Raw genomic sequence first — 13351 nt, 5'->3', positions numbered from 1 at the left:
ACCGAAATAAGAGCGCTACCATAAAGAGTAACCAAAAACAACATTCCGTTTTTTTGTGGCAGCAGTTGCAATTTGTCCCTTATCATCAAGATTTGGGCAAGACAACATTTAAGGGGTCGTGAACGCGATGGCTTAGCAATTCTCCAGCAGGAACTGGAGCTAAGAACGTGCTCATAACAGTTACTTAGTTTTACATGTGTGAAAGTTTATAAATCAATATTAGTAGATGGTTAAGTAAGGCATAATGTACAGTTGCCTTTGTTTATTTTGCGATAATGACTGGCTAACTAAACCTACTACTCAACTAGGTATTAAATAAATAGACATTAAATATTTTTGTAAATATTGATTACAAATTAACAAAAATATTTGACCGTAGAATGCCGAGATTGACCTATCAATTAATTATTATTTTTAATTACACAAGTACAATTATTAAGTACATTCAAATAGATGCTACATCTATAATATAAATTAATATAAATTAAAATATAATTATAAGTAATATATATGTATGTAGCATCATTATAGTTTTTTTGCATAACTGCCATTAGCAAGGCAATTAGCAACAATCCGTTAGCAAGGCAAATTATTTGAATAAAGTTATTTTCTTAAATATGTAGCCTAATTATCAACTGAATGATTGCTGAGTTTATGGCCTGTGTTAACGAATGAACAAGGAGGAAATACTGTACAGACATTATACATTTGTGGAAAAACAAACCTTTATGTGAAAAGCATTTTAGAAAGTAACTTAAAACAATTAGTACTGTGATTACATTGAGTAAGTAATCAGCAATCTTATTATTTCTAGATAAGTAATTAGTAGTGGATTACTGTGAGTAATTTACCCAACACTGATTACAATGATGAGTGATTCTAAGGTGACATTTCTGCGCTTCGGAAATAGACAGTGACACTTAAGTAGCACGTTAAGCGCATGTTAAGTGTAGTTTTGAGAAACACATGTTGGAAAGGAATGAACGATTGTAAATTTGCACATAGAGAATTTTCTTAAAGGAATATTCCGGGTCCAATACAAGCTCAATCGACAGCATTTTTGACATCTTGATTACCACAAAAATTTATCTGACCCTTCTTTTCTTAAAAAAAATAAATTAAAAAAAAGCACAAATCTGGGTTACAATGAGGCACTTAGAGTGAAAGTGAATGCGGCCAATCCGTAAATGTTAAAATATTCGCTGTTTCAAAAGTATAACCACAAGACAAACAATGTGTGTTAACATGATTTTAGTGTGATGAAATCACTTACTAACCTTTTCTTTGTAAACTTATAGCCAATTTTACATCTTCATTGCATGACGATGTAATGTCAACAAACCCTAAAACCCTCAAATGACAAAAAATTACAATTTAAACAACTTTACAGCTCAAATAATACATGTGTTTTAACAGAATTAATGTAAGTGCTTTTATCAAATTATAAGTTTCAAAATTCTGCCTTTAAACCCTCCAAAAATTGGCCTCATTCACGTTCATTGAAAGTGCCTCACTGTAACCTCCAGGGACGAGTCAAAATAATTGTTTGTGGTTATTAACATTATACCACAAATGGTGTGGCATAACTTGTATTGATCCCAGAATATTCCTTTAAGAGCCAAAATCCATCGTTATCGGGAAACGCAGCCCAGACTGATTCCTAGAATGCTCACAACTCACTACATGTGGGAATCGAACCAGCAACCTTCCAATTACCACCATCGAGCTTTGACCACTAGACCACCCCAATTCAACAAAAAGCTGACACTATTGTGGGACTTGAACCCATAACCTTTGAATGGCCTTATTTAAGTTGCTTATAATAAATACTACCATAGAAAACAAGTCTAAGCTAGATACTTGAGTTTAGTTTTTATTGTAGAAAAGAAGGACAACAGTCATAGGAAAATCAGGCAATATGGCACACAAATTTGACACACACACACACACACACACACACAGAACAGGATCGGTATTGTATTTTCCTTTGTGTTAGAAACGTATACTGTATATTAGTAACAGACATGAACAGGTTGACATTGACCTATGGTATAGACCTATTTTAGTGCTGAGTAAACTGCTTCTGGTAAAAGATTGCCAACATGCTATCTGTAGGGTTTAGAGCTGCTTACGAGTTGAGATGTTTTCTATTTAACTGTGAAGTCGAAGACATGGACACACACCACTGTAAGGCACAATGGGATAAACAGGGGGTTTATGGTTTGCATCGTCCAGGTCAGATAAGCTTATAAAAAACCTCCCAAAATTAAAATCAAATTTCACACAAAAAAAAACTCCCTCCTGCAATTTTCCTTTAGGAAACGTTGCAGCAGCTCCACGGTGCAATAACGAGCTTTGTTAGTGAGCAGGATGCATGTTCTTAAGTCTTATTTAAGGCCGAATGGGTGACTCAACCCATCTTTGTGCTTTTAGATGAAGCTTTGATTTTTGCTATAAAAATGTGCTTCTTTTAAATGCACACAAACAATGTAATTTACTAGGGATGGGAATCACAGGGAATTTAAAATAGCTGGTTCCGATTCCACTTCCTTATTCAGTTCCTTAATTTTTTTTAGTACTCCCAACTATATATACTTAACATAAATAAAATGCATAAACAATATTATTTTTAACAACATATTTTAAAGCTTTTTTTTTTATTGGCATAACATTTAATAAATAAAAAATAATAATAATAATAATTTTTGAATGTGCATCATTTGTCTGTAATTACATTGATTTAAGCCTTCATTAACAAAACCAGCTCATAAAAGTAATTTGTTTGCAAATGTTCTCTATGTTGTTGTGTATTTTATTACGGTCTTATGTCTGCATCGGCAAAAAAAAATTTAGGCATTCATGAATTCTTTACAGAATTTAACATTACGAAAATAAATTCTTGTATTTTTAAAACACATGGAACCGGTCTGAAATAGAACCGGTTCTTGATTCCCAACACCTAAAACTCAAACAAAGGTAAGATTTGTGTGCATAAACACTGGCTTTTTAGTAAAAATCTGCTCATTTCGCATAAACACATGAGCGCACAAACAATTGCCTGTTTTAGTACAGTAATCACTACGTAAGTGCAATTCAAAGACTTGGCGCCAGGTGGCAATAGATAGCACAGAGCAGCGACATGACTGACAGGTAGAAGAGGGCAAAACCAGTCAGCTGTGTAGAAGGGGTGGAGTGAAGTGTGGGTGGGGCCTGGGAGAGCAAGGCCTCAACCAGCCTGAACACACAAACAACCTCCCCTTTCAATACGTCCCCTGGCGAACACAAGCTATCCTGCCCACAGGGCCAAGAAGAGTAGGGAGGGATATAAAAATGAGTTCAAATAAAACAAAATTGATGGGATGTGGGGTGGTTTCAAAATGGAAGGGCATGGGGAAGAGAGAGAAAAGGTGTTAGCTGTTAAACTTGGAGGCGTTAGAATTAAAGAAATTAAAGCTAGAGTGTAATAGCTTGCAAACTGTAGAGGACCTAACACAGATACCTGAGGAACTCCAATTCGGCGACAAGCCTCCAGAAAGTTCTCCACATTCCGTCGACACTTGGCCATGGTCAGTTTGGGCTGGAAAGAGAATACAAGAAACTTTAACATGTGCAAACAGGCACAAACACTCAAAAATATGAATAAATGCAGATATAAACAACATAAACCCCAAAACAGCAACGTACCACTGCCGGTGAGGGTACATGGATGCTGGGTATGGATCGAGGACGCACGTGATTGGCCAGATGGCACAACACTACCCCATCAGTCAAAGCGGCCCCAAGGTCACTCGGTAAAGACACCTTGAGTCGACATTCAATATTCTACAGGAAAGGTGCAAAATTAGACAGCCAGGACAACAGCAGTGCAGCAATATAATGTGGTTAAGATAAATAAAATAAAAAAATGAATCCAATGAGATTAGATGGGTTTGTTATTTAATTTAAACCTGAGAATTAAATGTTATGAACAGGAGTTTAATAAAAGAATTGCTGCTTTTAACTACACATGATGAAATTGAAGTGGAAATTGCCGTCATCATGGAAACAGGATGAAAAGAAGGGGAGATTATAGAGCTGTTCAGCTTGTAGTTCAAAACCCGGAAGAGAATTCGCTATGGGACATAGCGACATTTAAACACGGAAGCTTCAAAATTCTAGTTTGAGGTATGACTGTGTGTAATATATATTGTAGAACAAAACGTTCACGTTTCATCAAGTAATGTTTATCACAGACCTTATTTTAATCATATGTTCAAAAACCCCATTATAAAAACCCATAGGAAAATCCAGAGAGAACCTATGGCATATTAGACCTCAGAGTTCACCTACAAATTGACATCACGGCTGAACAGATTTTTTGGCAGTTTAATTGACTCACCCTTCTCAGTTGCTCTATCAGCTCCGCCTCCTCTCCAGTTGGTGCAGGACTCTGTGTGGGAGTTGCATCTGTAGACTCCACCCTCTGCACTCCTGAATCTCCTGCAAATCACAAAAGCTTCACATTAGGCTACACTTCACCGAGCGATTACATGATACAAACATGATTCACACATAATTATATTGCAGAACATCCTAAGAGTACATTTATAAGCCTATAAGCACATTTCCTTAATTATCATTATTGTAATTTTCACTTTTACGATAACTATCAAATAATTTAATGCCAATTACAAATAATCGCTGCTGTAATACAGTAATGAAAATCATCTTTTACGGACATTAGCAGCCATATCACCCTGGAACTCTAGACTGGTTAACCACTGAAGCTAAGCAGGGCTGACTGAGCCTGGTCAGAACCTGGATGGGAGACCTCCAGGAGAAAACTAAGGTTGCTGCTGGAAGAGTGTGGGTCCTAACACCTCAGTTTAGTGATGGGGACACAATACTGTGAAAAGTCACTGTCCTTCGGATGAGACATTAAACTGGGGTCCTGACTCTCTATGGTTATTAAAAATCCCAGGATACTTCTCTCAAAAACTATGGGTGTAAACCCCATGTCCTGAACAAATTCCCCCCATTGGCCCTTTTCAATCATGGCCTCCTAATAATCCCCATCCATTAATTGGCTCTATAACTCTACTCTCTCATCTCCATCAATAGCTGGTGTGTGGTGAGCGCACTTTGGCTGCCGTCGCATCATCCAGGTGGATGCTGCATACCAGTGGGGGGTGAGGAGAGTCCCAGGTTCAGTATGTTAAGTGTATAAATATAACGCTCATTCAGTCTGATTTTGTTTTTATTAAAGCAGCATAAATTAAATGTAGCAAAAAAACAAATGACTACCATAATGAAAAAACCATTGCAATTAAAATAAGTTGTTTTTCATTTAATAGTAATAAGAATTCTGGGGAAATATGCTTGATAGTCGTGAAAATGTCACAATGCAAAAAAAAAATATATATATATATATATATATATATATATATATATATATATATATATATATATATACACACCCCCACCCCCAGAAATGCTCTTAAAAGATTTCATAAGATTTACCCATAATATTCTGGTTTGTGCACATCGTATGTTCAATTATGCATGATGACATCACAAAGGTCCCAAAAGCAGAGAATGTCTGCATCAGGTGCACATACCTTTCTTCTTGTCCTGTAGATGACTCAGCCTAAACAGGTAACTCTCAGGTCGCTGGGCTGGGCCGCGAGAAGGGGGCAGGGCAACAGGGCTGGGGAAAGTGGGCGATTGGAGTGCTGCGGGACAGGTTGGAAGTTGAGTCACAATGGTTTTTAGGATTGAATGGGAAAAGTGCGGTACAGAGAGATAAGAGGGCTTTATGACTGAGACTAAAACATACCGGTGGGTGAGAGCGAGGCATAATCTTCACCTTGCTGCCGATGGCAGGAATTGTTTAGCAAGAATTGGAAAGAAAAATTAAAACAGAACAAAAAAAGTCACATCAGTGGAAATAATTATTAAAGAACACCATCGCATGCACTAATAGTGAACTATGAATGACCCCCCACTTTGATATGACATTACAATTCTAATATGAGAATTTCCAAGCCCTAAACAACATGCACATGAATCAGCTGAAATATTACACCATGTCTAAACCAGTTTAATGTGTCAAGTAATTTTTCTGCCTCAATGAAAACAAAAGCAACAAAGTCCCAGCCAACCATATCACAGGGTGCTTTTTAAGAGCAAAATCATCCAAAAAAAAGAAACATCCAAACTAAGCATTTATGTCTCTACAATGTAATGGCAGATAAATCTCCAGCAGCAAGATGCAGCGCAGTACCTGCGGCATACAGGAGGGGACGCCTAAAGTAGGAGAAATGCACCCATCCAGCGGCACAGCAGAGAGAGACTAGTCAGCCAGAGAGAAATGTGGAACGGGTAGTATGGAAAACAACAAAGGAATGAAAGCAGGAAATGAATAGAGGGTTTGGGAAAGTGTATAGGAGTGAAATAATTCATAGTTTAATTCCTGCTAATACTGCAGGATGTCCCAAATGCCATATACCGCACAGATTGAGTAAGAAAAAAAGTGAAAACCCCAAATCTGATCAGTGAGTATTTCAAACCATGCTATAAAAAAATAAATGAAAATATAAGGGAAAAAGAATGAGAAATGTCTCCAGAAGTCAGCCAATGTAAATCTGTCAATATACTGTTTTTATTTACGGTTAGGCTCTTATAAGGATTAATATGTAGCAATTATAATTAGCTTAATTTAAAACTATATAAATGCGAATGTGTTTATGTGTATCTTTCACCTGTTTGTGAGGGTCTGGTCTCTTCTTTATAGTGTTGGTATCTGTGTCTATCTCAAATATCAGTAGAGGCTCAAACTCACTCTGATATAGAACGAACATGAGAGAGAGAGAGAGAGAGAGAGAGAGAGAGAGAGAGAGAGAGAGAGAGAGAGAGAGAGAGAGAGAGAGAGGGGGAGGAGAGAGAGAGAGACAGGAACAAAGAGAGAGAGAGACAGGGAGAAATAGGGGAGACAAGCAAAGCAGCAGGGCAGGCGTGTAAGATTAAAGCAGGTTAGAAGGTTAGCAGTTAATAGGATTGTTCACCCAAAAATGAAAATTCTGTAATTATTTTCTCACTCTCATGTTGTTCCAAACCTGTGTGAATTTTTTTCATGGAACACAGAAGGAAATGTTCACTTCTTTCAGTCACCATTCACTTTCATTGCATTTTTTTCTATACAGGCCCTAGCATTCTGCTTAACATCTTCTTTTGTGTTCCAAGGAAGAACGAAAGTCATATATAGGGCTGCACGATTATAGCAAAAATCATAATTGTCGATTATTGCTCTAGATATTGTAATCGCGATTAGTAATGTTGATTAAAATGTTTAATTACCATGACGTCACAAAGTAAGCAACTGTGTGGTTCTTTAGATTAGCAGATTTCAATGGTGGATATGAGCTGTGCTCCAGTTTCTTTTAAGCATCTTTTAAGCATTATATTGTATTTTATATTGTAATGTTTGTTAAGGTAAGGCAAATGAAAATGTATTTAAATTGATATCTATAGTATAGAATAAATGTAATTATGGCAAAATTACTGCTTACATTATTAGTCCACGTACAGTAAATAATATGGCATATTCAATATTCAAACTTATTAACAGCTGATTTAAATCGACCAAGTTACTGCGTTCAGGAAGACCTTTCATGGAGAGACAGGGGACCATTCATCCCATTAGATCTTCAATGGTGATCTTGTTCATGTAAGATCATCTTTAGATCATTTTTGGCCTCAGTGGTTGCACTTTGGAAATTAAAAACAGTCATTTGCAATCGGAGTTTGTGCAATTCCTGTAAATCTACCAATACCAGCTGCGTGGCAAATGGGTCTTATTAGAGCAGATGCGATAACAATGACTGCGATTCCTGAAATATGCTATTCATGTCATATTCTTTATGTTGGCTACACCTCCAAAACACACTTAAAACAGTTAAGCTGAATTATTTTATTGCTATTTATTGTACAAATCAAATTCACATTGGCCTACTTATTAACACGACAAAACAAAACTGTTATTACATTTCTAATATATTGTACACAGAAATCGAGCAAAGCTCAATGACGCTCCGCACAATGTTCTGCACTCTCGCGAATGCTCTCATTAAAAACAAAGCTGTCTAATCAGTTTTGTAGTGTTGCTCATTTGCAGTGTATTTAACTACGTTCAAAGCGAGCAGAGAAATATGCAATGAATCCAAAATATTTACAAAGTGCTTTTCGCTCTTGTTCTACAGCTTCCTTTCAAGTGTCAGGTGATGTTTCTTCAGTATTCATTTTAATGTGCTGAGCGAACAGAGCAAGAACATAAAGCAAGCATCTGGGCATTCAGATGGTTTAAAACTTGCCCATTAGGATCAGTTGTCATTACAGATAGGAAGGAGGACTAATCTAAATGGCTCTGATTGGCCATTGCCATTTCATTGCTCAACAGCCATGTTAGTGATTGGTTAGAATACTCAACTGCTGCAAAAACATGTTGAAAATAGAAACCATTGACGCAACAGGAGCAGACTTAAATTAAACGCTGTAATCATCAGTTTTCACGATTACATAATCGTGGCAGCCGTAATCGTGATTCGTTTTTCGATTAATTGTGCAGCCCTAGGTTAGAAACTATATGAGGGTGAGTAAAGAATAACAGAATTTTGACTCAGATTTGGAAAGACATCTGTTAAGGAAAATGAACACACAGAGTTTCTTGTTCTAAGAAATTAGATGAAACAAAGGATGAAGTGTGAATGTGATTGGTTTAGAGAGACGTACAGGAGGAGAATGGCAACCTTTAATCTGAGCTGATTGGCTCTTACCATAATGAGGGCAGAGTCGTCTGTGTGAGTGGACCGTCTGGAGGGGTACAGACTCTGGGGTGGAACAGTACACATAAGACTAGATGTAACACTACAGGGCCACTCACTCACTCACACACACACACACATCAAACAATGAGGGCAGGATAAACTGATAGGTGGGGACTCGGGAGGTAATGGTAATGTATGTCAGTGCAGTAACTGAAGAAGAGGAGTGATGAGAAAGACCCTTACCTCACTGTCTGTTGGACTGAGCTTCGTAGGACTTGGAGACGATTTGTTCTGAAAATAGACAAGACAAAATCTTTCCAGCATGGTGGCAGCAGTATTAATTAAAGGGATAGTTCAACCTAGGACTGGGCGATATGACAAAATATATTGTGGTGAAGATATAAAGTGTTAATCAATAGATCTTCTGTTATATCCTGTATATCACAACATGTAAATATCCATGTGCGTATATATCAGTGGTCAGGGCTTCATGTGAGACTGAGAAATTTGAATAGACTTGGACAAGGTTTTCCGGCACTGAAAATTTCAAGCACAAAGTATGCTTATCACCTGACACGCTCATCTTTGATTTACGTGAGTGTCTATCATGCTTGCTATCTCTGAGTGTACCTTCACAAAGTTCATAACAGATTCTCTCTGCACTGATCTGGTTTTCTGTCGTTCCTCCTCGTACCGCAGTGCAGCTACCTGAGCTTCTCTTCTCACTCTCTCCACACCGACACCAGAACCTGATGTCACACTGGCAGTCCGCTAACACACAGAACCCAAAAGATAACAGTAAAAAACAGGACTTTATTTAATTTACTGTATATTGTGCTAGAGAGAGTATGTACAGTTACAATTACCTGACTGTGAGCATATGAAGATGTGACGCCAGTATCTGACCCACCACTGTAAAGAGAACAACAGTTTGACAAACAAAGTTCTTTCAAAATCATTGTGGTTATGACATTACATACGACCGCCCACATTTACATATGAACACTTCTTCAGAATCTTGATCAGTGACAGTATGAACTATGCCAGTGTACAGAAATGATAAATCATAACAGAGCTCATGTACACATAAAATTCTTAAAGGTACAGTAGCAAAAACTGCTTAATTGTAAGGTTAGAGAGAGAGGGTGGAAAATGGTCATGAAATCTGTATAACAAATATTTTTTGGTGAAAGAAACCTTGACTGATATAATATGTGAATTAATGGAAAAAATAAAGAAACTACTAAATTATAGAATACATACAGTGTAGAACATATAGAACCATAAAAATGAGTACGTTTGTACCGGTTATGTAGGGAGCTTTGGCGTCTTGGGTCATCCGTTCTTAAATCTCTGGATGGGCTGGTCTTCACCGGTGAACCCTAAAACACATCCGTAAAGTTAATGTTACCAATGCAGGATATGATGGCAACATTTGCCAGTCTGACGTCAGCAAGCATAGTACCTCTCTGGTGATTCGTCTTTCAATGTAGGCCATGAACTGGGAGCTGAGGCTCACTTGCTCCACAGTTCTCCGGCTCCGCCCACCCTCCTCATCCTCCTCCCCCATACAATTGTCAATGAAGTCTATCTGTTCAACCTCCGACTCCACTAAGAGAAGAGATAAAGGATCAGGTGCAGTCAACATGCTTTAAGATAACATTCACCCTCAAACATATTTCAAAGTCTTTTCTATGAACTTTCCAGTCGTTTCTAATTATAAGATAAGGATTTTTAGAGAATCATCTAGATCATTTGAGAACTAGTTTGATTTATTCATGGAAAAAGCTCACAAATCGGACATCACTACGGCTTGTGTGCACGTTTTTACTCTAAGCAAGCCTAAAACAAGAACATTAAGTTTGTTTACATGGACACATGAAAGCCATATATTGCAAGAAAGCTCCTTATGGCTGGAAAGCGTCATTCCCGTTTACACGCACTGTGTTCGCGGCTTTTGCTTTACTCCTGTATATATACTCAGCAAAAAAAGATACGTCCTCTCACTACTTATATTTTCAGCAAACTTGGGGGGGGTCAAAATGAAAAGAAACAGTCAGTATCTGGTGTAGTCACCAGCTGCATTAAGTACTGCAGTGCATTTCCTCCTCATGGACTGCGCCAGATTTGCCAGTTCTTGCTGTGAGATGTTACCCCACTCTTCCACAAAGGCACTTGCAAGTTCCCAGACATTTCTGGGGGGAATGGCCCTAACCCTCACCCTCAGATCCAACAGGTCCCAGACGTGCTCAATGGGATTGAGATCCGGGCTCTTCGCTGACCATGGCAGAACACTGACATTCCTGTCATGCAGGAAATCATTCACAGAACGAGCAGTATGGCTGATGGGATTGTCATGCTGGAGGGTCATGTCAGGATGAGCCTGCAGGAAGGTACCACAAGAGGGAGGAGGATGTCTTCCCTGTAACGCACAACATTGAGATTGCCTGCAATGACAACAAGCTCAGTCCGATGACGCGGTGACACACCACCCCAGACCATGACAGACCCTCCGCCTCCAAATCGATCCCGCTCCAGAGTGCAGGCCTCGGTGTAACATTCATTCCAATAAATGATAAACGCTGAGTCCGACCATCACACCCGGTGAGGCAAAACCGTGACTCAACAGTGAAGAGCACTTTTTGCCAGTCCTGTCTGGTCCAGCGAAGGTAGGTCTGTGCCCATAGGCGACGTTGTTGCCGGTGATGTCTGGTAAGGACCTGCCTTACAACAGGCCTACAAGCGCTCAGACTGTCCGCAGTTGGCTGAGAGGCTGGACTGAGCACTGACTGCAGTTGTTGTTGCCATCCTGTACCTGTCCCACAGGTGTGATATTCAGATGTACCGATCTTGTGCAGGTGTTGTAATACGTGGTCTGCCACTCCGAGGACGATCAGCTGTCCTTCCTGTCTCCCTGTAGTGCTGTCTTATGCGTCTCACAGTACAGACATTGCAATTTATTGCCCTGGCCACATCTGCAGTCCTCATGCCTCCATACAGCATGCCTAAGGCACATACATGCAGATGAGCAGGGACCCTGGGCATCTTTCTTTTGGTGTTTTTCAGAGTCAGTAGAAAGGTCTCTTTAGTTTCCTAAGTTTTTATAACTGTGACCATAATTGCCTACTGTCTGTAAGCTGTTAGTGTCTTAATGACCGTTCCACATGTGCATGCTTATTAATTGTTTGTGGTTCAATGAAAAAGCATAGAAAACTTTGTTTAAACCCTTTTCAATAAAGATCTGTAAAGTTATTTGGATTTTTACAAAATTACCTTTAAAATACAGTGACCAGAAAAGGGGACATTTCTTTTTGTTTATGTAGGGCTTTCCAAAATGTTTGTTTGAGCAGCCCGGCCAGCTTGACACAGAAACATCGCCTCAACCAATGGAGTGAGTTTGGGGTGGGACTATCACTATTTTTGACTAATGGCAGACAGGGGGTGTATTCAGAAATCTGTTTGAAAACAACATTTATTTTTGCAATTCCATTTGGTGTCGCAGAAATTATACACTTCTGCTGAAATAAAGAAATGAGCTGATGAATGGTCACAGGTGTGCATTTATCGGCTAATATTACAACAGCTTGGACTGTAACTCATCCGATCAGTATATAGAGTCGCAACTATTTGTTTTATAACTGCACTGTAGATTTCCTCTTACATGTGCCATTAGTCACGTGAGATCCCGTCCGGTGCTCATCACGTTCTCTCTCTCGATCTCTTCTCTGTCTCTGCTCTTTTGTAATTTCCGCCACTCTCAACGGCAAGTCTGAAAACTCATCTGAAGGCTGTAAGGAAAAAATAAAACTGATTAAATTATACAAATGAGCGATACATAATAGAGAAAATGGTGAGGTTGAGAAGCACTTGCCTCATTTCCTGACCATCTCTTGTCTCCACTATCCACACTGTTAAAACCAGAGTCCAGAGCTCCATACGTCCGACCCGGATATAAATCCTCCACACTGATAGACAGGGATAGAACAGAGAAATGCTTAAGAAAAAGACAAAAAAATCTTCTGCTGCCTGTTTTGTGGTGATCAAATACAGATAATCACACAGTATTAAAAACTAATAAAAATAGTATGCGTGATCAACAGTGTTTGGGAACAAAAAAAGTAAGAATATCATATTACTCATTATTACTTAACGTGTAAACATATAAATGTATGTTCACCTATTTCTAGGTGATTTAGTGTATATATAAAAAATTCCCATTATAGGCCCCATAAGCCTGTGTCATTACAATAGTTTAACATATAGTGAGAATGTGAGCGTTTTAGAGGTTTTAAAAGCATCTTAATTTTAAACTTCAGTGTTAAATCTGATGTAATTTCTGCACCACTAGCACCACCACACGGATTTTCAAAAATAAACATTGTTTTCAAAACAGTTTCATAATATGCCACACATCTGCCATTGGTCAAACAAAGTGATTGTACCACCCCCAACTTATGCCATTGTTTGAGTAACGTTGTTGAGACAGGTCTAAGCGGGTCGTGTTTAAAACAAACAGAGCGATATCCAGAGCGCCAGAGAAACAGTGTTTA

At 38.6% G+C, this 13351-nt stretch overlaps 1 protein-coding gene across 2 annotated transcripts in view; it reads right to left on the bottom strand.

The window, feature by feature from the left end:
• Positions 1-1037: 1037 nt before the first annotated feature.
• Positions 1038-13351, bottom strand: part of LOC127661743 (DISP complex protein LRCH3-like) — a 38622-nt gene continuing 26308 nt past the window's right edge. Inside the window, exons 7-21 of one of the 2 annotated variants that reach the window (XM_052152599.1) lie at positions 12673-12766; positions 12463-12589; positions 10267-10412; positions 10107-10183; positions 9668-9713; positions 9432-9572; positions 9045-9092; positions 8811-8864; positions 6263-6331; positions 5816-5849; positions 5598-5711; positions 4379-4479; positions 3685-3822; positions 3500-3577; positions 1038-3291 (exon numbers count right to left, since the gene is read on the bottom strand). In XM_052152599.1, the coding sequence (XP_052008559.1) occupies positions 3094-3291; positions 3500-3577; positions 3685-3822; positions 4379-4479; positions 5598-5711; positions 5816-5849; positions 6263-6331; positions 8811-8864; positions 9045-9092; positions 9432-9572; positions 9668-9713; positions 10107-10183; positions 10267-10412; positions 12463-12589; positions 12673-12766 (1465 nt within the window). In that variant the 3' untranslated portion in view covers positions 1038-3093. Of the gene's footprint in view, positions 3292-3499; positions 3578-3684; positions 3823-4378; positions 4480-5597; positions 5712-5815; positions 5850-6262; positions 6332-6740; positions 6822-8810; positions 8865-9044; positions 9093-9431; positions 9573-9667; positions 9714-10106; positions 10184-10266; positions 10413-12462; positions 12590-12672; positions 12767-13351 lie in introns of both variants that reach the window. The other variant, XM_052152597.1, reaches the window with a different exon arrangement.

The sequence above is a fragment of the Xyrauchen texanus genome, chromosome 21 (assembly GCF_025860055.1).
Source record: "Xyrauchen texanus isolate HMW12.3.18 chromosome 21, RBS_HiC_50CHRs, whole genome shotgun sequence".
NCBI classification, from domain to species: Eukaryota; Metazoa; Chordata; class Actinopteri; order Cypriniformes; family Catostomidae; genus Xyrauchen; species Xyrauchen texanus.
The sequence above is the reverse complement of the archived record's forward strand: the minus strand, read 5'-3'. Positions and strand labels throughout refer to the sequence as shown.